The 26823-nt window shown below is 41.1% G+C and overlaps 2 protein-coding genes across 4 annotated transcripts in view; one reads left to right on the top strand and one right to left on the bottom strand.

Annotated features, from left to right (window-relative positions):
• The window catches only part of TICRR (TOPBP1 interacting checkpoint and replication regulator), a 37128-nt gene extending 35091 nt beyond the window's left edge, over positions 1–2037 (top strand). The window contains exon 22 of the mRNA XM_012542354.3: positions 983–2037. Coding sequence (XP_012397808.1) covers positions 983–1098 — 116 coding nt within the window. The 3' untranslated portion in view covers positions 1099–2037. The remainder of the gene's footprint in view (positions 1–982) is intronic.
• KIF7 (kinesin family member 7) lies at positions 1991–26823 on the bottom strand. 3 transcript variants are annotated; one of them, XM_031955588.1, is made up of 20 exons: positions 26706–26823; positions 26286–26464; positions 24375–24727; positions 22350–22550; positions 21474–21879; positions 20656–21196; positions 18832–18954; positions 17970–18197; positions 17224–17345; positions 15236–15360; positions 14048–14200; positions 13549–13751; positions 11050–11247; positions 10592–10717; positions 10199–10375; positions 5417–5632; positions 4183–4389; positions 3679–3877; positions 3429–3575; positions 1991–3009 (listed from the first exon to the last, which is right to left on the bottom strand). In XM_031955588.1, exons 3-20 carry the CDS (start codon positions 24700–24702, stop codon positions 2636–2638), a joined length of 4074 nt encoding a protein of 1357 aa, XP_031811448.1. In that variant the 5' UTR covers positions 24703–24727; positions 26286–26464; positions 26706–26823; the 3' UTR covers positions 1991–2635. The 3 variants fall into 3 exon arrangements, with proteins under 3 accessions (XP_031811448.1, XP_031811449.1, XP_031811447.1); XM_031955589.1 differs by having other exon boundaries at positions 24375–24724; positions 26286–26823; XM_031955587.1 differs by having other exon boundaries at positions 26286–26823.

A 26823-nucleotide genomic window follows, 5' to 3' on the forward strand; every position in this document is an offset into this window, starting at 1 on the left:
TTACCCCCCAAAAAGAGTTAGCCTGGATAAGTAAAACACTGAGAAGGCATGGATTAAGAATGGTTAATTTAATAAAGAATAGATGGTATGTTCAAAACAGTTGGGAAATTTTCATTTTATCAGCCAATTATCCATAATTTATTGACATTTATAATGTCACCATTTTAATAATTATACTATTCATTCTAATGATAAGTGGTATAGTATAGTTGACAGAGAACTGACCCAACGGGTCAAAAAAACTAGGTTCAAGTCTAGCTTCTGACACATTCTGGCTCTGTGACCTTCCTCAAGCAAATCATTTAATATTTCTCATTGCCTCTGGGCAACTCTAAATTGCAGAACAATTACCAAAATACATTTATAGAGCGAATATCCTCCTAGAGTTCCTTACATTAATGAAGTCTCAGGTCTAGACCAAAAAAGGGGGGAAAGAGATCTGGGTTTTTTTGTGTGAGTATGTGACAAAGAAACAATCTTCTAAACAAGATTGCTTTTTTTTATCCCACCAGAGAAAAGATTTTCTACTAGTTACCTGAGGAATTAACAGCTTGTTAACAACACTGGATATATAGGATTTTTTTTCTGACTATAGTGAGTGGGAATGCAAGAGGTGATGAAGACTTAAAACCACTGAGCTATAATTTGGGCCATTCTTTTGCCTCTAAAAGAAAGCACTAAAATTTTATAAATCATGTAAATTAGCTTAAGCCCATAGTTCTCAGCCATTAAACTGAAAGTTAAGATTAGGAGAACTGAAAAATTTTAACTTATACCATTGTTGCTTGGCTATTTACTCCTCCTTTTAATCTTTATTCGAGACTGAAGGAGCTAATGAAATTATACTCAGTAGTTTTGATAGTCCAAATCCAACACTGTATAGTTTCCTGCAAATATAGGTTCTTGTTAAAACTTTCTTGATCATCTTTATATCTACTTCCATTACTTGATGGCTTAATTCTAAATCTTTGCCTTTTTACAGATGAAGAGATGGATGTATTTCCAAGTAATGCAGACCAAGAGTCTCCTTTCAACAGAGCAATCTCCAGGAGACATCCTATTAATAGAACTTATACTCGAAAAAGGCTGCTCAGCTAGTTCAATTGTGTTGTGGTCACTTGGTTATAACCATTACTAACTTTGTCCAAGTCCACTTTGGCTGGCACAACAGGAAGTCTCTGTTCTTATCTCTCTTCCATCGAAAGACTTGACTTTCATCAGATGTATTGGACACTCATAGACTTGTGTTATGAATGAATGTGTGAAATAATACCAGAAAACCCTATTCATCTTCTTTGGAACTGAGCTGAGAGATTTCTGCAGTGTTTGTGGCCCTGTAAAGAGCTGGAGACAGGGCCTTTTTAAATCATGTGAGAGCATACAGGGCATAGGACAGAGAAAGCCAAATAGAAAGGTGCTGGGAAATGGCTTCAAGCCTTTTTTATTGTTCTGTTTACTGTTACTCAGGCTAGGAAGTTTAGAGGGTTATTATTCCCTGCATTCAATTCCTCCATTATTCTTTGCTTCATACCTTACCCAAGATGGAGCAAGTAGTACTGTGGGATCATGAAGATAACATCTAATGTGGCAGAAGAAATTGTCCACATTCCCTTTATGTAATATAATAAATTGTTACTTGAAACACTGTGGGTTCAACACACAAATGGAATATCACACATAGGAGAAAGAGCAATGGCCATGAGGGCACTCTGTTTCTATCACTTATCTATGTGACTTCAAGCAAGTCTCTTAACATGGGAGCTTGTTTTCTCATCTATAACATCGACAATAGCACTCTATCAAACAGGACTGTGATCATCAAAGGAGAGAACTATCAAATGACGTAAATGACAATTTAGAAGAAATATTTCTACCAGGTTTCTAATCCTCACCATGACTGGACTGAGATTAGTTGTGACCATCATCCAAATCTAAACTTCTTGATATTAAGGCTATGTTTTCCAGAGTAATACTTTTTGAAAGTCACATTTTCATGTTTTAGAAAGCCTTAATACTTTCTATCTTTAAGAAAAATGTCTATGAGTTCAAAAGAGTTTATCTCAGGGATAAAAAATATTACTTTTTCTCAGTTTATAGATGGATTTGCTATTAAATCATTGGTATGGGTTGGAAGACAACTTAGACCTTAGATTTAGTTCCATACTCGCTTATACTTGGATATCTTTACCTGGGCTGAAAGTTTCAATTAAGAAAAAAAAATTTTTTCTTTTCTTAAATAACTTCCTTTGTGCTGGTTCTATCTAATTAGAACAAAGGTACTCCCACCCTCTCTACCTCTGTGTCATTACATTAATTATGCTCATAAAAATACAAACTGCAATTCCCTTGCTAACTCATTCCTTGGTTCTTAAAACTCACCTTAAAGTTTATTTATTACAAAATGATAATAAACATACTTTTAAAATGCATTTACAAGGTCCTCAATCCCGGCTGCATATATTGTAGATCACTGAAATCACACAGGCTAGTATCAGCTTCCAGTAGATATGTCTTTGAGCATTAGGAGTAAACCACAAATATACTAATCATTAAATAGCATAGTTCTGTCCATTGGGACAACACCATTCAGAGCCAGATAGATCTTGGCCTCTGAGGCAGGCCTTGAGATTTCTACCTATATTGGGTTTTTCCTAACATCAATCATCCCTTGACTGACTCTTCGTAACTCTCGTCTTGACTTGGGCAAAGGGCCCAGGCTCCGAGGCAGAAGTGGTTCGCCCATAGGCAGCATCTTTCCAAGTAGAGACTCGGCTACTTCTCGCTGCCTGAGCTCCTCTAGACAGCCCTGCTCATCACTAGACTGGGATGAGCGTTTCCACGTCAAGGGTAATGGTGCATGCACTAAGTCTCGAAAGTCTTCCCTGATCTTCGGAGTTCCCTCCCCAAGTGATGCCTGCCAGAGCTGTTCAGAAGTTATGCCAGTCTCTTCTTCCAGTCCAGCTGCAAAGAATGATCTGTTCTCAATGCACATGGTCCGCTTTTCCCCTCCTGTCACCAAGAACACAATTGTCAAAGTTGATACCAGGCCAGTCTCATTTACAATATAGAGGTGATATCACTGACAAGAACATGACAAAGATGGCTCCTTTAGCCTGGATGTCCCAAGGGAGGGAAATGAGCAAAATTAGAAGCAGCTCAAACTTGCTAATGGAGATATTCACATTTTTTGAAAGCTGGAAGGGACATCAGCAGCAATCTAGTCCAATCTTTACACAAAGAAATTCCCACTCTGACACCCACCATCTAGTCATTCAGCCTTTGCTTGAAATTCAGCAAGTTTCTATTCCTTCCCACTTCAGAATTTGTTTACCACTAGCTGCAATTAATGTGAAATCTATGACAAGTTAGGTTTAACATCCCAAAGGAAAAACAAATGATGTAGGTTAGCAACCAATGGTAAACTTTACCTTTGCTCTGTCCTGTAGAATTCAAGTTATTAAGCCTCTGCTTCAATTCCTGATTTGTCCACATGTACCGGCCTAGTTCTTTCTCCAGAGCTTGGATCCTATTTTCATATTGCCTCTTACTGCCTGCAAGTCCTTCACCCAGGTGCTCTGGATATAATAAGCAAGATATATAGGCGGAGGAGCCATGGGAGGAGATACAGAGATAAAAAAAAGAATCATACTAACTTGCAGCAAATGAAATGAGTATTACCTCGGCTCTGCTGAAGCAAAAGTTGGATATTTTGCTCATGCTCTTTCTGCTGCAGGGTCAGCTGGCGGTCCATCTCTAGTCGTTGCCGTTCCACTGCTACTTCCAGCCAGTACACTAATCTCTGTTGTTCCTCTAATTGCATTTCAAGTTCTGAGAAGGCTATTTGTTGCTGGTGCTGTTCTTCCCGAAGTGTTACCACCTGTTCCAAATCCCAAGCTTTGCCTTACCTGCTGATCAAGCCCTCATACTCTTGAGACTTAGAGTTTTGGCCCTGGAGACCCAGAATCTGAATGAAATCTAACCATCTCATGTTACTCAGAAAAAAAGGATAGCAGTGAAGACATGTTACTCTGGTTCAGCCTATGGATAACACTGGGTTTAAAGGAAAAGGGGTTTCATGGAGAAGAGAGGGTTGAGTCCCTGGTGATTATAGTTTGTCCTAAGTTCAGACCCACCAACTAAAGAAATGGCTATTCTTTGATGCCATTTGAGATAGATGCCTACCTTGTCAAAATACTTGCATAGCAAAGCCCGGGTCTCTGAGGAAGAAAGGTAGCTAAGTTTGGCCATGAGGTTCATCTCACATTGAGACAACATGGTAGCTGAGGCTCGTAGTACCCGTTGACGACATGTGATGGCCTCATTCTTATATTCAATGGCTGCATCCAGAGCTTCAATAGCCTCATCCAACTGGAACAGAGTCCTTTCCTCCTGTGGGGACACAGACACCAGCTTATGCCATGTGCCAGGTACTAAGTGGAATACAGACACAAAGCAATATCTATTTTGGGGTGGGCAATAGTAAACAATAATAAAAATCAAAATACAGTCCCTCACCTCAAGTTTATATACTACACACTCAAGAAAGCAAGAGCTAGAGAACCAACAATCAATCCCTATATGCCTGTCCCTATATGATCAATGTGTAAAGAGATGAAACTGATTATTTCAATCATTATCCCCATGGCAAGAACCCCAAGTATTTGAGAAATTGGGAGGGGAGGGGGTGTACTAACCCTACTACTGCCATCAACAATCCAAAATAGCAAGTCCAAAAAAATTCAGATGATGTAGAAATGCACTGTAAACACTTGCCATCCTGACTTTATTTAAAATGATTTACTACAATTAATTGATCTTCCTTGAGTAAACAGTGACTGGGTTTCAAGGAAAGACATCGTGTCAGGAGAAAAACCAGGCATGGTACTTTAATTGTATCCCATCAATGACTGTCTTTATCAAACTAACCCATATAAAAAATTGAGTAGGAATTCATAGAATCATTGACTTTCATAACTGGAATGAACTCAAATCACATAGTCCAACCCTCTCATTTTTTATAAATGACAAAACAGACTTAGAAAGGTAAACCTGCAAAGACTGGAACCAAAGTCTCTAGACTCCTGACATCTCATGTAGTACTCTACATTCCATATTCCTAGATTGTGTGCTTAAATACTCTTATTTCCTTTAACTACAAAAAAGGAATATGAGATTATAAACAAAGTAACAAGGAATTAATTTTCTTCTATAATACTCCCAACAAATGATCATGCAGCCTCCACTCAAAGATTTCCAGAAACCATAAAAGTTTGATGTAATTATTACTAATCTAGTTTTGTTTCAAGACAGAAGAGGAAGGTGTAGCAACTGGTAAAATATGGTTAGTGTCTGGGGTACCTTATTTTAGAAGGGATTCAGAGTCTCAGAAAGGGCCCATGTATAAGCAGAACAATACCTCTGGGGATAGCAGGGTACCCTGCCTCAGTTTACTATCAATCTCCAATCGCTGTTTAAGAAGCAGGTCCTTTTCTTGTCGCAGGTTGTCAATCTCTACACGTATTTGTTGCTGGCTATGAGCACTGCCCTGCCGGAGCTGCCCACTTTTCTCAGACAGTTCTTTTTCCAAATGCTCTAACCGACTTGATACTCGCACAATGTCCTCATTGAGCGCCTGTAGAAAGAGACAATAATAAATATATAAATATTTGCTTCCTTGGCTAGATCCCTGTTTCTAGGAAGCAGTAATTTACTTAGAGCCACAATTAGAATCATACAAGACTTAGTAGCTGCTACATTAAAAAAACCGTTTGTCTTGGAACACTATATATCAAAGAGCCAGAAAACTAGGATTGCAATGGAAAATATACCCAACAAAATTAAACATAATTCTGAATGAAAAAAAAGATGGAATTTGATGAATTGTCAGACCTGCAGGAAAGTCATTGACTTTCATAACTGGAATGGAACTCAAAGCTGCCAAAAAACCCTGAACTTGATATGTCTAAGATTGTCATTAGTAAGTGGGTAGTTCAAAAGAAAGATTGCACTACAGCTGAGTATGATTTGGTTTTAAAAAAAAAGCAAAATAATGTAGGAAAAGGTAAAAATTTAGATTATGCAAATGAGGTGCAAGAAGAACTGACAAAAAAAATTAGATGAGGAAGTAAGGGTGGTAGTTCTAGAATCATTCACATCAGGAATTTAAAAAAGGAAACAACATAGGTTAAAAGTATTCTAAATTTATTTTTTAAATTGGAGAAGAGAATAAGTTAGAGGGATGGTATGTTAGTATAAATTAATGGGAATGGGATAAAGAGGGAGGGAATGATTAAGGGAAGAGAATAAGGGAATATCTTCCCTCCTTAGAGGGAAGATAAGTTAAGCATGGTAAGGTAGCAGATAGAAGCAAGGATAAACAATATATACAAACGTAATCAGGAATAGAATGTTATTTTTTTTTTAAAGGAGTGGTAGTAATTATTGATCTCAAACAAGTTAATGTTAAAATAGATTCAACTAAAAGAGAAAAGGAGGGAAACCACATATATCAGCCATATTAATTAACATTGTCTTAGACTAAAACAATTAGTATAAGTTGAAATATTGCTGTATTGTAGGAAATAATGAGTTGGTAGATTTAGAAACATATGGAAAGATCTGGACCTAAGAAAGATGATGTTATCCACCTTCAAAGAAATAACAAGGATAGTATAACCTTACATATACATATGAATGTATATATATTTGTATGATTATATATATATAAGGGTATGTGTGTATATGAATATACATATATGTGTATATCTATATCTGCTTAACTGTAGCCTGCTTGGGGAACATGGAGGAAGAAAGGGAAAGAAATAAAGTAAAAAATGAACAGGAGAGAACAAAAGAAAATGTACAAGAAAGCAAAGATGGACAGTTTTCAATACAATATATAGTATTTCTTATATGTACTTTCTTGAATTGGAAATTTGTTTCGTATTTTGAATCCTCTCATATTCTGTACACATGACAATGTTTTCTTTTCCTTATTTTTTGTTAGTTTTAAATAAATACATTTTTAAAAGACATACAGGACACATGCAACAGTAGCAAACAATAAAAGGCAATATAAATACTAAGGGGTATACTTTAGACTGAATTCAGAAAAAGTCAAAGCTCAATGACAAAAATTAGGACAGATTTTTATGAAGGAAGTAGGATTTAGGTTGGGCCTTTCAGAATGATTAACATATCAAGGGGATGATATAACAGGGGAATATGAAACATAACAAGGGAGTAGAAATAAGCCTTGTGTTGTTCATGAGATAAGAAAAAAAGTTTAAATTGGGCAGTACACATTGTAGAATAAGAAAAAATGGTTTGGCTAGGTAAGCACTGTGAACAATCTTATGAAAGCCAGACAACAGAATTTGTTGATATAAGAAGTAGGGATCTACTGAAGTTTTTACTAGGGAAAGAATGTAATGAACAATTTAGTAAAGACCTTGTCACTTTGTCAGATTTTTAACAAATAGCTCAACAGGGCAGAGCCAAAATAAAAACCAGTATGATGAGAGTCTTCCAAAAAGATATAGAAAATATACAAAACAGAATTCTGATGAAGAAATCCTAAAAAATCTACCATGAGTCAGTCCTTTGGTAGAAAGACAGGAAGATAACAAGGAAGTCTGCAGGCACTAAGGACTGGATTAAGTTAGGAATAAACAGTACCCAGAGCATTGTATTCAAAACCCAGGAAAAAACTGAACACTAAGACAAGAGAAGGTCCCAGACATGTACAGAAAACCCTCAGACCCATACTAGGACACTGCAATAAGGACAGGTGCAACTGGTAGCTTTGTCATCCATTCCCCAGGTACAGGTAATTCAGAGCCACTGTATTACATAGCAAAAATAACTGATCTAGAAAACAGATCAAGAGGGAAAGTTAAGAATCATTATACTATGTGAACACTAACAACCAAAAAAAGCCTAGTCATCATTTTTCAAGAAATTTTCTTTTAGAAAACTGCTCGAGATCTCTTAGAACTAGACAGCAAAGTGAAAATAGAATCACCTCCCAAAAGAAATTCCAAAATGAAAACTCCAAGCAACATCATAACCATAATCCAGAACTTTCAGGTCTAAGAAAATAATATAGCAAGCAACCAGAAAGAAAGAAATCAAGTACTGAGAAACCAGTTGGGACCACACACAATTTAGCAGCCGTCATTATGAAAGAATAGAGAACTTAGAATATAATATTCTAGAAAGCAAAGGACAGGGACTTGTAGCCAAGAATAATTTAACTAGTAAAACTGATTAAAGAGACAGCTAGATAGCACAATGGATAGAGCACTGGCCCTGAAATCGGAAGGACCTGAGTTCAAATACGGCCTCAGAAACTTAATGCTTCCTAGCTGTGTGACCCTAGGCAAGTCACATCACTTAACCTCAATTGCCTCAGCAAAAAACAAACAAAATAACCTGACTTTAATTCTACAGGGGAGAAAAATGAGCCTTTAATGAAATAAAGGAGGTCCAAGTATTCCTGATGAAAAGACATCATTTCATTTTCCCTTTGGAATGTTAAACCTAATTTGTCATTTATTTCTCATTAAGTTCAGCTTAATTAACAAATTCTGAAGAGGGAAGGAATAGAAACTTGCTGAACTTTCAAGCAGAGAAACTTTGCAGTTCAAACACAGAAAGAAAAAGAAACATAAAAAAGTAAACATGAACAGTGATAAAGAAGGATAAACTGCTTACATCTAAATATGAGGAGATGATAGATATGCTTCCTCTGCACCCTAGCATTATCAGGAAATAGGGGAAGTCCAAATATATGACCTGGAAATAGTTCTGTTATATCTTGATATTAAGAATGGAAAGAAGGGAAAAGGAATACACTGGGAGGAAAAGGAAAGAAAGGTTAGGGGAAATTTTCTCAAATAAGGTGTACAAGTAGATATCTTAAAAAAAAAAAAAAACCAAAAAAAAAACAAGGAGGAAGGGGGAAGAGGAGAAACTAGTACTCAAATCTCTCTCATCTGAACTAGTCAAAAGAAGACTGAATGTACATAAACACACACAGACAGAGTTGGGTAGAAAAGTACATTTTGCTCAAGAGAGACCTGGAGAAGAAGAATTAAAGGACTTATGGAGGAATTATTTTTAAGCAAAACCAATGCTAAGGATGCAAATGCAAATAAATATATATATATATATATATATATATATATATATATTTATAGCTTTTTTTGAGATGGCAAAGAGTAGGAATCTGAGGAGGTGCCCATAAATTGGGGAATGGATAAACAAGTTATAGTATCTAATTGTGATAGAACATAGTATACATATATATTCTATATGTGATAGAATGTTCATGCTGACCTCTTATCAGTATAAAGAACAACTCAGATTCCAGAAAAATAATGATGAAACATACTACTCATTTCCTGATAGAGAGGTGAAGGACTCAGAATGCAGAAAAAGATAAATATATTTTGGGGCATGGCCAGTTTGGTCATGACAATACATGTTTGGAATGGGTTTTATTTTTCTTGTGTTCTCAATTGGGGGAAGGAGAGGAATGGAGTGGGAGGGCAAAATGGTAGATCTTGGTTGATCAGCACAAATAAACATTTTTAATAACTCAATAATTGATTTTGTCCTCTAAACTGAAATTGATTGTGTATGTGTATATAGCCATTGATATGGTGACAAAGCACTTTATATTTGATTTATCTCATTTGATTTTCACACAGTTTTGTGATGTAGTACAAGTTTATTCAGTATAAGTTTGTCCCTATTTTACTAAGAAATTGAGACACAAAGTGGTAATAAAAGGAGGAATTCAAATTCAAATTTTCTAAAACCAACTCCAGTACTTCTATACCACAGATGCTTATAAGTACCTATTGTCTATCCAATTTAACACTGATCATATGCTGCCTGATTTTTGTATTTGATTGTCTGTTGGGCATTTCAACAGCACTATAAATTTCCTGGGGAAAGAGATCACATTTCTACTTATCCTATGGAATTTAGATCAATGTACACAACTGGTAGCAAATAAATATTTTAATTTAATTTGAGGATGAGAACTTGGTTCCCTTAAAAAAATCTGGTCCTTGAGCATCTTCTTTATCATTACATAGGAATCCCCAATTAGCAAACCTTCTCTAGTTTCTTTCCCTCCTGGGGGAAAATGATTCTTCCTATTCCTGATTATCTCTAACATAATGCTCACCTGACTAGACCGAAGTCTCTTGCTCTCCAGTCCAGTTTTCTCCAGCATCAGAGCTTCCTTCTTAGCCAGAATAGTCTCCCGCTTACGCAGTTCCTCCCCCAGCTCTTCCAGAGCCCTCCGCTGCTCCAGGACCTTCTCCATTTCCAGGTCCAGCCATTTTTTTTGTTCCTCAATCTTCTAAGGAAAGAGATTTTAGACCATAATAATCCACACTTCTGTATCAATCCAAGTGGCCTACTATCATTTCTTATTCATCTCTTTGGATCATATCTCTGAGTCCCAGGACAATGCAGATCTACTTAGCAACTGTCCGAGATCCCTGAGTTTCAGGACATGATTTTCCCAGTACAAGGATCAGCAAAGACCTGCTTAGCAACTCCTAGCCACGGGTACCTGCTGCTGCTCCAGACTGACCACGGAGCCATTGCTGCCACTCCTCCTCTTCCTCTGGAAGGCTGCAATCTCTTCGGTCTTGATCTTCAGTATCTTTTGCTGCTGTTCATGCTTGAGTTCCAGTTCCTAAAGGAAGGACCAGAGTCAGGAAGCCAAGAGACAGGGAGTGAGACGCCAGAGAACAGTGCTGTGGGTGACCCCTTGTTCTAGGTTTGCCCAGTGCTGGTAGCCCAGCATCACAGGGGAGGGTTTCACCCTGGTCCAGATAGGCTGTGTGAAGCAGTCCCCACCATCTGTGTTCTCCACTGTTTTGACTCTTCCCATTTGCCCATCCTGGCCCCCTGGAGGCTCTTGTCTTGAGTTCTTCACCTTCTAAGTCTCAGTGAATGTCCCCAGTCTCCCTCCCCTAGCCTGGCCGCCAGCTCCTGCCTTCCAAGCTCATGGCAGGAGACCCCAACCTTGACCCGGTGTTGCCTCTTATGCATCTCTGTCTCCAGCCGCCTCTTCTGCTCCGTCTCCTCCCGCAGCCGCCTCTGCAGCTGCCCCTGCTGCTGGCGCATGAGTTGCACATTCCTTTCCAGTTCCTGCACCCGCTTCTCGCTCTGAGCTGACAGTGACACGAGGCGCTCTGTGGCCTGCTTTTTCTCCCTCAGCACCTATGCCAACAGAGAAATTAGTCAGCAGCCCCCAAACTTTGGCTGGCCGCCTTCCTGGCCCCACGGGCCTGTCAGGTCCACAGAGAAGCAGTGGAATATAAGGGAAACAGCACAGATGCAGAACCTGGGGACTGCCCTACTGAATACTGGTTTTGCTAGGGCAACTAGGGATAGCTAGATGCTCAATGGACTATGTGCCAGAAAAGGAGTCAGAAAGTCCCAAGTCTAAATCCAACCTCAGACACTTACTAGCTGTATGACCCTGGGCAAGTCGCTTAACCTCAATTGCCTCAGAAAAAAAAAAAAAGGAAATGGCAAATCACTTCCGTATCTTTGCCAAGAAAACCCAAACGGGGTCACAAAGAGTTAGATGTGATTGAATAACTAAACAACAACTATAAATATACATACCCACACATGTAAAATTTATATATAATATATAAAACATATTTATGTATGTATTTTTATATATCTATCTACACACACACACACACACACACACACACACACACACGTATACTCTATAAAAAAACAGATAAAAATGCTTAAGCAACCTAGCTCACACTCTACTAAAATCTTACTTTGATGTCTCATGGTGATAGAGAGGCGATTAAGGCCCTATCTGAAGTGCAAGCTCTGGCAGATCCCAACAAGTACAGGCCTAGTGAAAGACTTTATGCCTGTTGCCTGAGAACCCATCTAAGTAATAATAACCCACATATCTATACTTGAATACACATTTTGCCATTTTGTCAGTTTAAGGGATTCACAGTGTGGGAAATCCCTCTACCAAAGCTGACCATATGCCATTCAGAATAGATCAGCTCTAAAGATTGTCTGGGACACATGGGATCTAAGCAATTTGACCCCATCATGAACATATACAGTTATCCCTTCTATAGTGGGGGCTTTAGAATAAGGCATCTGGAAAAACCTGTAAACATTTTTGGCCCTCTCTCTGTACCACAGAAAAGTCTGAATTATAATTTGATATTAAAATATTTTATACAATATTATACTTATATTTTATGCATTTCTGAGTTTTTAAATTTTCTTCTGTCATTTGCTAGCTTTTGTGTATAATTTGTGACTACTGCTCAACTCCCAGAAAATTCCCACTTAATTTCTTATGCCAACCTGTGAAGGGGAAAGTCATGATGTGAAAAGTATAACTAAAAAGTGTTACAGTCAAGAAAGGCTCAGCAATAGATGGGTGGCCAATGAATGACTTTTGGGGGGTCTGTAACTCATGAAATAGACAAATAAAAACTTCCAATTGTATAGGACTGCTTTAAGGAAAGTACTTCTTAAACTTAATAATTTAATATTTTATTTTCAGTTGTTTTTCACTTTTGTCCAACTCTTTATAACTATATGTTTAGGTTTTCTTGGCAAAGATACTGGAATGGTTTGCCTCTTCCCTCTCCAGTTCATTTGACAGATGAAAAAACAGGCAAACAGGGTTAAATGACTTGTCCAGGGTCATACAGCAATAAGTGTCAGAGGTTATATCTGAACTCAGAGCTTCCTGACTCCAGGCCCAGCACTTTATCCACTGTGCCATTTCACCCAGCTGCCCCATAGCTGCTTTAAAGTACTCTATATATCTCTAGCCCTCTATACAATCTATAAATCTAAGCCCCCTATTATCCCCACCCCAGAATGTGGTCTCCTGGCTTCTTTGGATAGCAAAGGTCCTCAGATGCTGCATAACATCCAGGTCTCACTCCTTCTTCCTTAAAGATTAACCTATCAGGCAGAAAACATTTCTCAACTTTTAATCTGTTGGTGGCTTAAAACATATTTAAATATATTTCCACATTTATCATGCTGCACAAAAAAAAAAAAAATCAGATCAAAAAAGAGGAGAAAATGAGAGAGAAAAAAACAAGCAAGCAAACAACAAAAAAGGTGAGAATTCTAAATTATGATCTACATTCATAGACTCAGTACTTAAGGAATACATTATATCTTCAAGACAATAATGATAAAATATTAATTCACAGATATTTTAAAGTTTACAAAGTGCTAATCTCAAAAAGATCCTGTTTATACAGCTTCATCTTCTTACAGAATTTTTAGTCTCCTATAGACTTGGGAGGCCAAGAGAGATTCAGTAATAAATAGGTGGAGAAACTAAAGCAAAGAGGGATGATTTCTCAAAGTAACATAGTGAAATTTATGATCAGAGACCAGATTTCCAGACTCCAAATAATCTCTTACTTGGGAATCAAAATGTGGTCAACAAGATAAGCTCTTTGTGGTTTCATGGGACTTACCAACGTCTCTCAGTGCACCAACCTGTACTTGGCTTTGGGCAGCAGCCACCCTCTTGCGGAATTCTTGTAGCCGAGATTTCTCCCCAGGGTCCTGGGATTCCTTTCCCTCCAGCTCCCGAAGCTGCCTTTGGCCCTCATTCAGCTCTGCTCGCACCCGGTCAGCTTCTCGCTCCAGCTCCCCAATCCGCTGGCAGTGCTGCCGATTCATGGCCTGTGCTGCCTTCCCTAGAAGCCCACAGTGGGGACAGATGTCATGGCCTGGGATGGGAGGACCCAGCTTTGGCCATTTCTATCATCCATCACCTCGGCGTCTTATCTAGGGGAGTGTATGTTCCCCCCCCCCCCATCCCTACAGATAACTCCTAGAGCTGAGTACAGGGGCAAGAGACTGAACCCCTCTGTGGAATCACCAAGAAGAGAAACGAGGACCAAACTTGTCAGGAAATTGTATTTTCGTGGGGGTCTATCTGGGCTGCCCTGTAGTCGGGAACGATGAAAGAAAGACCGAGGCGACCCATCACCTGTTCGGATCAGCTCTGCGATCAGTTCTTCCTTCATGCGGATGTTAATGGCCAGCTCCCGGATCTTCTGTTGGGCCTGTGCCAGACGCCACTCCGAAGCCTTCACAGAGGGGCCTTGCCCACAGCCAGCTGGCTCCCTTCTCCCGCCAGCTGCTGTAACAACCCAGGATGACAGATACTCAGAGTTGCCTCCAAGGTTACTGAGAGGAGCAGGGGATGGGGGAAAGGGACAGCTACTCATGAGCTTTACAGCATAGCCAGAGGTTGTGTGTGAGGAAGACACGAGAGGATTAAGGGAAAAGAACAGACTTGTGCCAGATTCTTTTCTCCTCCTGCCTCTTCTCCAAGGATTCAATGACTTTGGGGCAGAAGGTGAGAATGTTTCCCAAGGTCTGAAAAATGCTCTCTAAGTCACCTTGCCTTCCCTCCAAGGTCTGCCTTTCATTTAGGTAAAGGGTTCTTAAACTCCTTCAGAGCAATGAATGGGATGAAATAATATTTCCTTTGAAATCCTACGTATATGAGTTTATGCATTAAAAGTATTATTCTGAGAAGGGTTCCACAAGCTTCCCCAGACTGTCAAAGGGATCTATAATATAAAAAAAAAGATTAAGAATCCTTAAAAAGGAGGGATATAGTGTACAGAGTCCTGGACTTTGGAGTCAGGAAGAACTGTATTTGAATCCTACTTCAGACACTTACTAGCTGTATGACTCTAGGCAAGTCACTTAATCAATATGAGCCTATTTCATCTGTAAAATGAGGAAGACGGCACTCAAACTTGTGATTCTGTAATCTGAGGGGATGTCATTCCCCAAGGAAAACAGACACCCCCATTTTATAGCCAGAGAAAAAGAGACCCAGGGAGCTGAAGTGATATGTCTTTTGTTTCTTTGTGAAAGTACCCACCTTGAAAATTAAACATCGTGTTCAAAGAAGAGACAGAAGGTATATACCTAGTGATGAGAATGGCAAGGTGGGACCATGCAATAGAAGGGAAGAAGAAAGGGGGTTTACTGCTCAAAAGAATCAATTTGAAAAACTGTAGTTCAATACAGGAAGTCTTGAGCAGAGCCCCACAGCAAAACAGAGCTAGAGGATCTCTACCTAAGATGCTCCTAGTGAGATGAGGATGGGGATGGGGATGGGGATACCACTGCCAATCACAAAGCTGATAGTTCCACTCACCTCTGGCCATGTGAGCAGCAGTCTCCAGCTCCTCTAGGTGAAGTTCCAAGACTTTATTCTCTCCATGAGGTTCTCCATGCCATTGGACAGCAACCTCCTTCTTGCTCCAGCTCCCAATACCATTTCTAAAAGAAAGGACTCAGAAAATAGTACTCTTTCTGCCTCAACTTTGGCCATCAGGGAAATAACAAGGATTAGAGTTAAACCTCTGAAGGTATTGAGGACCTCCATCTGGAGACCAGATTAAAAGTCACCTAAAGCGCATCAATTCAGGACTGGAAGCTGCTGAAAAGGACAGAGAAAACTGATAAAGGGCCAAAGGATATGAACAGATAATTTTCAAATGAAGAAAATAAAGCCATTTCTACTCATGTGAAAAATGTTCTAAATCCCTATTGATTAGAGAAATGCAAATTAAGATAATTCTGAGTTACCACTACACACCTCTCAGATTGGCTAAGATGACAGGAAAAGACAATGATGAATGTTGGAGGGGATGTGGGGAAACTGAGACACTAATTGTTGGTGGAGTTGTAAAATGATCCATTCTGGAGAGCAATTTGGATCTATGCCCAAAGTGATAGAAAACTCTGCATCCCCTTTAATCTAGCCGTGTCTCTACTGGACCTGTATCCCAAAGAGATAATAAGAGAGGGAAAAGGACCCACATGTGCAAAAATGCTTGTGGCAGCCTTTTTTTATAGTGGCAAAGAACAGGAAATTGAGTAGATGCCCATTAGCTGGGGAATAGTTGCATAAGTTATGACATATAAATTTTATGGAATATTATTGTTCTATAAGAAATGACAAGCAGACTGATTTCATAAAAGCCTGAAAAAACATAAACTGATGTTGAGTGAAGTGAGCAGAACCAAGAGAATACTACATACATTAATTAACAAGACTATGTGATGATCAACTGTGATGGACTTGGCTCTTTTCAACAATGTGGTGATTCAAAGGATGGAAAATACTATCTGCATCCAGAGAGAGAACTATGGAGATTGAATGTGGTCAAAGCATAGCATTTTCACTTTTGCTGTTGTTGTTGTTTGTTTGCTTCTTGTTTTTTTCTCATAGTTTTTTTCCCCTTTTTGATCTGACTTTTCTTGTACAACACCACAAATATGGAAATATGGTTAGAAGAATTGCACATATTTAACCTACATCAGATTGCTTGTTGTCTTGGGGCAGAATAAGGGAGGAAAGAGAAAAATTTGGAACACAAAGTTTTATGGAAAACGAATGATGAAAACTATACATGTATTTAGAAAAACAAAATACTATTAAATAGTCAAGCTGGGAAAAAAAGACAGGGAAAAGGTAATGACAGATTAGATAGGGAACGAAGCTACAAAGTACTGGTGGAAAATCCTAGGAAGAGCCAAGAAATTGTCAGAAGAAAGAGAAGATGACAGTGGAAGAATAAAAAAACAGATTAGCTTTTCTGTGGTAGCAATGAACTGTAAACTGAGGGCTGCCCATTAACTGAGCAATAGCTGAGTTGTATATATGCATGTTATGGAATATTGCTGAGTTGTAATAGACAATGAAGGAAGTAGTTTAGAAGACACAAACTGATGCAGAGTATAACATTCTGAAAACAAACAACTTTGAAAGACTTAAGACATCTGATCATTGTGATGATCAATCATCATTCCAGAGTACCAACTATGAAGGATGCTTCCTACTTCCTGCCAAGAAAGGAAATAGACTCAATATGCATAATGAGACACATTTTTTAGACATTTTTATAGAAATGTGTTCTGCTTAACTAATGTAGATATTTATAAGGGTTTTGTTTTAGTTTTTCTTTTTTTCTTTTTTGCATGAGGGGAGAATAAAGAGAAAGAGAGAGGTGACAGGAATAAATACTGATTAATTTTAATGAAAAAAAAATCATAGGGCAGGAAAATCTTTTTGACCTCTTACTGCCTGGGTCTCTAGCATTCTACATCATCTACCAAAATTGATCAGTTATGGCTTACCTTCGAAGATGCAAGGACCGTTTGGGTTCTTCCTCTTCTTCTTCCTCTGAGGGTGAAGAGGAATGACCTTCAGGCCTTGCTGTTTCTAGTTCGTCATCACTGTTTTCCTTTTTGTTTATCAGCTGTTTCAAGGAGACATATGGTATAAAGGCTGCCCCTAAGGATTTCTGAGTGTGTCCCATTTCCATTTTTAAGTCCCATAAGCTTTCAGTGCAGAGATACTATTCACAGGATTTCTAGTCTCCAATCTTCAGCTCCTGAGAAGGAGGTTTCAAGGTTGGGAATATTAATATCCAACAGACCACTTCTTCCTGTACTGGAGAAAAAAATCTACCCACAGAGATAAAGTAAGGTGGGAGATGCCAAATACTGGCTTACTATATGGTATTCAACTCCATGTTAGTCAAATCCCATTCCCTGATCTGGGACACTGCAAAAAAGAATCATCAGTATTTCATAGCTGGAAAAATAGACTCATGGAGAGATGTCATGTATAGGAGAATCAGCTGTCATAGGGCAATGTCTACCACCTTTTTCCCTAATGAAAGGGGACTAAGATAAAATCCTTAAAGATTTAAAAAAGGAACTCCCTCTCTTCTTTTGTCATAGAATAATTGTCTTCAGTTCTTTGCCTTGAGAGTCAAAGAAACATCTAGCCCTGACCTGTGATGTGAAGCCACCCTAATTACCAGGGCAGAGAGCTCCCAGCAAAAACACAACTCTGCTCACTTATCCCTGTCCCTTACCTCTCCTTTGGGGACATTCCCATTCTCATTTTCAAGACATAAGGGAGTTGGGGACATGCCGAGAGCATGAGAGCGAGCTGCCTCCAGAGGGGCCGTATGGGGCCGAAGGGGTCGGTCCTTCAAAGCAAAGTCCTGTAGTAGCTCTGTGGGTGCCCAGCTGGGTCTGGTCATTTCTAGTCGCAACTGAAGCTGCACAATCTCATCTTGCTGCTCTTGGAGTCGATCACTCTATGATACATTAGAAATAATAACAGTAAGAATAATAATCATAGCAATCACTTACACAGTGCTTTAAGGTTTATAAAGTAAACCCTACAAAACCTATGAAGTAAGAAATGTAAATATAATTATCTCCATCTCAAAGATGAAGAAATAGACTCTTTGTGGATAAAGGACTTGCCTAGAGTCCCACAGCTAGTAAGCATCAAAGCCAGGATTTGAACAAAGGTCTCTTGCAACTCCAAATCCAGTGTTCTTTATAGACTATAAGCAGAAAGCAACTTACCAAGACTGTACAACTCGTAATGTCATCATATCCATCCAATGTACAATAACCCTAATGACCTCATATCTTTACCCTCATGTGTGGACAGAATTTATGGGGGGTAGCTTTTTTAACCTGGATCTTTCAGCATGCAGAATCCAGGCTAACTGCCCAAGAACAGGAAGGGCTGTAGAAATGAGTTCAAAAAGTTCCAACAAGACAAAATGAACTTTAGATATGACTGGGAATCAAATGCCTGAAGAATTGGGAGAAGCAGACATTCTCTTTGCATTGAGTCATTTAGTCAATAAATATTTATTAAGTACATATTATGTGTCAGGCCTGTGCCAAGTGGTATAAATCTGCAAGTAAACATACCTGTAGCTTGTACTGCTCCATGGCATCTTCCAAAGCAGCCAGGAAATCTTTGTTCTCCTCCTCCAGACGGGCTACTTGGCTCTGTAGGCTTAGCAGCTGTTGTTCCCAATCTCCTTCTTGTGCCTTGAAGAAAAATTTAAATGGTTATATGGAAAGCTCCCCCCTTTTTTTCATTTTCCCCACACCTAAACTATCTTCTCCATCTTAAAGTCTACATTCTTCTCTGTTAATTCTTCTCTCTCCCTCCTTTTCTCTCTCCCCCCACTCCTGCCCTCATCTGCGTTCCTCTCTTTCTCTCTAAGTCTCATTCTTTGCATCTTCTAGCCATAAAAAAAAGCTTTTACATCCAATGCCATCTCTAAACATCTTTTTTCTTTTCTTCAACTCGACTTCAACCCAATTTCAGTTAACTCTTTGTAGATGTTACCTTTTCCTTACATAGTACAGATATATAATTTAGAGTGTGAAGGGACCTTAGAAATCATCTAGTCTTAGAGGGTCTTAAATGTTTTGTATCACAGATCTCTTTGGCACACTAGTGAAGACTGTGGACCCCTTCTCAGAATGATGTTTTTAAATACATACAATAAAATAGAACGGACTATTAAAGAAACCAATTATATATTATATGACAATCAATTCTGATGAATGTGACTTCAACAATGAGATGACTGATGCCAGTTCCAATGATCTGTGACAAAGAGAGCCATCTACATCTAGAGAGAAGACTGTGGGAACTGAATATGGATCACAACATTGTCACTCTTTTCGTTGTTGGCGGCTTGTATTTTGTTTTCTTACTCATTTACTTTCCCTTTTGATCCGATTTTTCTTGTGCACCAAGAGAATTGTATAACTATGCATACACATATTGGATTTAACAGATATTTTAATATGAATAACATATTGGATTGCTTGTCATCTAGGGGAGGGAGGAGGGGGAAGGAAGGAAAAGCTTAAACACAAGGCTATGTAAAGGTCAATGATGAAAAATTATCCATGCAAAAGTTTTGAAAATCAAAAGCTTGGGGGCAGCCAGGTGGCGCAGAGGATAGAGCACCAACCCTGAAGTCAGGAGGACTTGAATTTAAATCTGGCCTCAGACACTTAACACTTCCTGGCTGTGTGACCCTGGGCAAGTCACTTAACCCCAATTGTCTCAGCAAAAATAAAAAAAGAAAGAAAGAAAGAAAAAGAAAAGAAGCTTTAAAAAAAAGAAAGAAAATCAATTATACTAAAATAGTTACCAAAATATTTTTAAAAACAAGTTCACTAGAGCAGTTAGGTGATACAGTAGATAGAGCACCAGCCCTGAAGTCAGGAGAATCTGGGTTCAAATCTGGCCTCAGACACTTAATACTTCCTGGCTATGTGACCCTGAGTAAGTCACAAGCTCAATTGCCTCAGCCAAAAAAAAAAAAAAAGTTCACTGATCCCTTTTTAAGAACCCCAAGCCTTTCATTTTATAGATGAGGAAACAGGCCAAGAGAACGGAACTAACTCGCCCCAAATCACAAAATCTGGGATCCAAACCTAGCTCCAAATCCAAATTTTCTTCCATAATACCAGGTGCTTCCCTTTGCCCCTGAAAAAGTGACCCACAAAATATAGTAAAAATGAATGCGCACGTATAGCCTACCAGATTGCTTGCTAGCACGGGAAAAGGGGAGGTAAGAGAGAGAGGGAGAAAAACAAATCAGGAACTCAAAATCTTACAGGAATGAAGGTGGAAAACTGTCTCTACCTGTAACTGGAAACAATGCATCACTGAAATAAGATTAAAAAAGAGAGGAAAAGGAGTCAGCGTCAGAGACCGGGGCCTACCGGAGCCTTGGACGGCTTTGCTGCAGGGGCCCGGGGGCAGGGCTCGTGGGCGGAGGCGCTCTCGATGCCGCTGTCCGGGCCCGAGGCCGAGCTCAGGGCGCTGCGCTCCCCCTCCACGGCGCAAAGCCAGTCCCGGACTTTCTGGGTCATCTCTTGGGGCAGGCCCGCTTCTCCCCGCAGCTCCAGCAGGAGGCTGTAGGCGGCATCGGTGCGCGCGCGGTAGCGGGCGCACTCGGCCGCCAGGCGGGCCGGCGGCTCCGGGGCCCGGGGCTGCCGCGGCAGCGGCTCGGGCCGGTGGATGATGCGCGTCTCGGAGCGGTGCCGCTGCTCCAGGGCGCGCTGCAGGCTCCGGATCTGCAGCTGCAGCTCCTCCACGTGCTCCGGCTCCCGCCGGCAGTTGACCCTGGCGCAGTTGCGGATGTTCTGGGCGCGGCTGGCATAGTTAAGGGTGTTGAGGGTCTCGTCAAAATCCGAAGAAGAAGGGCTGATGCAGGCGATCATCACCGTCTTGGCGTTTCCTCCCAAGGAGTCTTTCAAGATCCTGTGGAGAAGCAGGCGGAGGAAGCGCTGGGGCTGCGGGGCCACCCGGGTCCTCGCCCAGGCCAGACGGCCCCTGCTGGCAAGGCCCCCAGAGGAGACCCGACGGGCTGCGGCCCCGAGCCCCGATCTTCCTGGCTAGCTGCTCATTACCGATCACACGCCCGCAGCTCATTACCCAGCGCTACCTCCAGACATGAAGTCCGGTTCCCGCTCCCTGGGCGGCCCCGGAGGTGGTCCTCCTTTGCCGGAGGCCGGGCGGAACAGAGGCGCGCACATACCTGGTGATCTTGGAGTCCCGATAGGGGATATGGCTGCCCTTCCGATGGGGGTCCCCCAGGGCACTGATGACGTTGCCCAGGGCCAGCAGGCTGCTATTGATCTGAATGCTCTCCTTCAACCTCTCGCCAGTGCTGCCCGTTTTCAGCACCCTTTCAGAACCTGCCAGGTCCACGAAGTGGAACTTGGAGGAGAGAAGCTGGTTGGAGATGGGCCCCACGGAGGGGAGGCGCGGCAGGCGGCCGGCCCCCCGGCGCTGCTCCATGGTCACCGTGAAGATGGTGTGGGAACGGCTGGACAGGCGGTTGATGTGAGTGGCCCCTGTGTGTCGAGCTGCGTTGCCCACCTCTAAGAGGCTCAGCACTTCATCCAGACCCTCCACTTCCACCTCCTTGACACCACACAGTACTGCGAAGAGAAACATTTCATCAGCAACCCGGGGCTCCAGAAGGAGCCCCACAAAGAGAGGGTCACAGAGCAGTGGTCCTGGAAAGGGCTCTAGAAGCCATGCACTCCCCTTCCCCCTCTTCCTTAGGAGAGATGCGAGACTTGTTCCTGACAGAGCCTGTGTTCCTGCCACGACACTGCCTTGCTTGCATGTGCTAGGAAAAGGGGACTAGATACACGTGGGCTTGGTTCCTAGCTGGAAGAAGGCCACAGCAGAAAGGACCTGCGCTGCCCTTCACAGCAGTTCCCTGCTATATACCTCCCACAGCACAGTGGCACTCGATACTATAATAAGCCCAAGGGTGGAAAGAGCAGGTCTTCAAGGAACATGGAGACTGTTTTAGAGAGCAGGAAAACTAGGGAAAGCTCAACTAACCAGAACAGAGTCTTTGCAGAGTCTCCCGAAGATCTCTCACAAGAGGGCTACTTACCCACATTCCCTTTGTCATCCTCCCGAAGCTGGATGTCTCTGCTGGCTGTTCCCACCTCCAGCAAGTCTCGGAACTCTTCCTTGTACACCTCCAAGTAGGACACACGCACAGTATAGTCCAGCAAGTCATTCTCATCAATGAGTTTGAAGGCTTCCGCCATGGCCCGTGGAATGATGCCCTGTTCATCCTCATGGAGGGAAGCTGCAGAAGGGCACAAGGGACTCAGGGAAAGATCTCAGAACTTAACCAGACACGTCACATCAGGAAGGAAGGGGACACATGAGAAAAGTCTGGAAGGGCTTAATTTAGGACACTCCCTTTACCCACAATGGAAATTTCTCCAAAGAGCCCTGACAATATTCATATGTATATGCCTCCAGCACACACAAAAAGAGTAGAAAGCAAGAAATCAGTTTATAAAGGGAGAGAGATGATTGCACTTAGGGCTATAAATAATGTAACCTTGGGTTAGAATAAGAACTGATGATAGTAGAATGAGGGTGGGGAGTAGGAGTTGAACCATGGACTATTTTATAACAAATTTCATGAATACATTTTGTTTTCACATCTACATTTCTCCCCATAATTCTTGCCCTATTCCCTTCCAATGGGTCATCTTTTATAAAAAATAATTTTTTAAAAAGAAAAAAAAGGAAGAGAAAAATATTTTGTAAAGTTAATAAAAGAAATCTGATATTAGAGGCAATGGAACCATAAAATATTAAAACCTAGAAGATACTTTATAGGTTATCTTATCCAACCTTTCCCTTCATGTAGGAATCCCTTCTTCAGCCCTAACAAAAATGTATACAATCTATTTGAATACTTCTAATAATGAAAAACTCACTATCTCATTAGTTAAGTTTGTTCTGTCTTTAGCTTTAGTTGTTAACTGTTTGCATTCCTCAGTACATTCAGCTTCATTCATTTTTAACTGGCTTCTGGCTTTCCTATTCTTTTTTCAGGGTGCTAGAAGCACAAGAATAGTTTGGGGCTTCCAATAATGCCAGAGGCTCTATGGAGAAATTTCTATTGTGTGAGTTAAAGGAGATACTATCCTCTTTAAACTGAGAAGTTCTGTCCCTAGAAACATCAGAGAACAAGTTTAAGCTTTCAATCATTTGAAGATATCTCTACTTCCTTATCTTAACTTTCCCCTTTTCTGGTTAACCATTCTGAGTTCCCCAAATGACATAGTTTCTATATCTTTCACCATCTCTTCACAACTGTACACCTGGTTTGTCCCATCCTGAAAACATGGCACAGAATAAAGCACATTTCTTTCTATCTTTTCTTTTCTTTTCTTTTTTTGATGAGGCAACTGGATTTAAGTGACTTGCTAGAAAAACAGCTAGTAAGCATTAAGTGTCTGAACTCAGATCCTCTTGACTTCAGGACCAGTACTCTGATCCATTGCACTATTTAGCTGCCTCTAAGCACATTTCTTTAGATGTGTTCTGAACTCAATGGTAGGGAGCTGGCCATCTGCCCCATCTTCCTTCCATAGGACCTAGCTCTAGGGAGCTCCTCTCCTCTAGTACAATGAGTGTTGACTTCCATGATCTATATGCTAATATAACACAAATAATATAATTTGCTAATGTAGCCTAATACTATTAGTGGTATTTGTATTTCCAGCACTGGCATAAAGTAGGTGCTTAATTAAAGTTTGTCAACTAATAAGTATTTTTAGCAACTATATACCATAGTTGGTTCATATTGAGACTATGAACAAATAAAACTCTCCAGACCAGCACTAGGAATTGGGTAGGAAGGTGGTGACTTTGAAATGAATACCCAGATTTAATTTTTTAACCAATATTCAATTAATCAATTGAAAGCATCCTTGAATATCCCTCCCCCCCCCCACTTTCTCCATAGGAATTAAGATAGGAGAGTTAAATAAAGATAGTTGAGTTAAAAGTATATTAAAGGAGTGGAGGAGAGTACAGCAAATTTGGGAATGCAGGGCTTCTGAGTCTCAAGAATAGGTACAAATAGGACGTCCCCAACAAGAGCACTCACCAATACTAGCCTCCCCTATGGTATAAGTTTTCCCTGAGCCAGTTTGACCATAGGCAAATACAGTTACATTGAAACCCTCGAAGAAAGCCTCTAGAAGGGGCTGTACACAGGTCTGGTACACTATTTCCTGACCGGACATTTCTGCAAATACCACATCGAAATCAAAGGACCGGTTTCTGCCTAGGATGATCCGACATTCTTCTGGTTCCACCTGCAGGCAGCTCTGATGTCCATGTAGCAGCTCTTTGGGCAAAAGGGGCCTAACACGCAAGGCTACTCTCACAGGAGTCTCCTCTGCCTTGGGTGCAACTGGGGCTTCCAATCCCATGGTTAGGGCCTTGCACAGCTCACTGCTGGAGAGAAGAGAGAAGAAAAGAGGATCTTACTATTACCCAGCAATGCAGTGCATACCTGCCCCTAGCAGGTTAATAAATGCTTGTTGAATTAATGCATCTTGTAGCAAGTAGCAGCACTATAGAATAACCAGTGTCTAGGAGGGATTCTTCCTTTGATCTGCTATTGGGAAAGACACAACTTCTCCAGAATGAAAAAGAACTTTTATTAACTCTTAAGACCGTGATTCCATATTATTGTTCTGTAAGAAATGACCAGCAGGATGAATACAGAGAGGCTTGGAGAGACTTACATGAACTGATGCTAAGTGAAATGAGCAGAACCAGGAGATCATTATATACGTCAACAACGATACTATATGAAGATGTATTCTGATGGAAGTGGACTTCTTCCACAAAGAGAAGATCTAACTCAGTTTCAATTGATCAAGGATGGATAGAAGCAGCTACACCCAAAGAAAGAACACTGGGAAATGAATATAAACTGTTTGCATTTTTGTTTTCTTCCCGGGTTATTTTTACCTTCTGAATCCAATTCTTCCTGTGCAACAACAGAACTGTACCGTTCTGCCCACATATATTGTATCTAGGATATACTGTGACCTATTTAACATGTATAGAACTGCTTGCCATCTTGGGGAGGGGGTGGAGGGAGGGAGGGGAAAAATCGGAACAGAAGTGAATGCAAGGGATAATGTTGTAAAAAATTACCCTGGCATGGGTTCTGTCAATAAAAAGTTATAATTATTAAAAAAAAAAAAAAGACCATGATTCCATGAGACCAGTGATGAAGGATGTTTCCCACTTTCTGAAAAAAGGTGATAGACTCAGGACATAGAATGAAACACAGTTTGGACATGGCTAGTGTGAAAATCTGTTTTGCTTGACTGTTCATATTTGTTACAAGGGGGTTGTTGTTTAATGTTTTGTTTTGTCTTGTTTTCCTAGGGTGAAAGTAGTAGGAGAAAGAAGTTTTTGGTTCATCAGAAAAAGATCTAAAATTTAGTTTAAAACTTCCCCACGGTTCAGTTTCTCTTTCTGCAACAGTTAAAGATAGCAAGACAGGAATTCCGATCACACATGCAATGGAAACTTCTACGGAGAAGTGGTGGAAGCCCCACAATATTCATATGCCTCCAGACACATGAAAAGTGCAGAAAATAAGAAATCAGTTAAAAGGGATAGGGCTGATTGCACCTAGAGCACAGCAAACAGGAGTAACTAAGTTACTACTGTCCTAACTAGGTTAACTACTAGCTGGTCCTAGCTGCGTCATAGAGATGTGTCGGTGATAAAATGTAGCACAAGTTTCAGAGCTTTTAGCTACTCTTTCCTCCTCGAAAGGCGTTTAAAGCACGGTAGAAATGCAAGGTTTTGTTGTTATTCTTCCAGTGCTTTGTTTAGGAGCTCTATCAGTGTGGTAGGCTTTACTCCAAGGGTCTGGAACAACTTCTCAAGACAGGCCAGGGAATCCCACCAAAGGCCAGCAGCCAGCAGCTCCGCCCCCTCCCCCACCCCCGCCCCGTGTTTTTCAGGAAGGGTTGATAGTGGGGCTCACCCAGAGGATTCGGGAGCCTATGTGAGTCTGCTGCGTGAATTCGTCTGGACCCGCAGTCCAGCTGCTTCCTCACCACGGGACGGCTCCGAAGGAAGTTTGCCCAACTTCTACAAAGCAGCTGCAGGGACCTGGAGCGGCTCTGCTCCGCCCGTCCAGGCCAGGGCCGGGGCAGTCCAGGACTACGGGGAGGAAAGAAAAGCTCCCTCTCAGGCTCCCGGCTAGTCCAGTCCTTCACGGCCAACGTGTCCCCTCCACTCCTAGAGGCAGCTGAGGGCGTCAGGAGGAGCTCCACGGACACCCCCCCCCCCCAAGACAGGACGAAGGCGCTAAATCAGCGTACTGGCTCCCGGTGCCCCATTAAAGCCTGGACCCTGGACGCTGCCAGGAGCGCAGAGATGCAGAAGTAACTACCATCCTCACTTCAACTTTTTGTCCTGGGCCCGCGGCCCCTGCCCCAACCTGCTCCTGGACTGGCCCTCAAGCCCTCCTTCATCCAACCGGTCACACTTGGGACCTGGGGTCGCCTCGGCGCAACCTG

The sequence above is a fragment of the Sarcophilus harrisii genome, chromosome 2, assembly GCF_902635505.1.
Source record: "Sarcophilus harrisii chromosome 2, mSarHar1.11, whole genome shotgun sequence".
Lineage (NCBI taxonomy): Eukaryota > Metazoa > Chordata > Mammalia > Dasyuromorphia > Dasyuridae > Sarcophilus > Sarcophilus harrisii.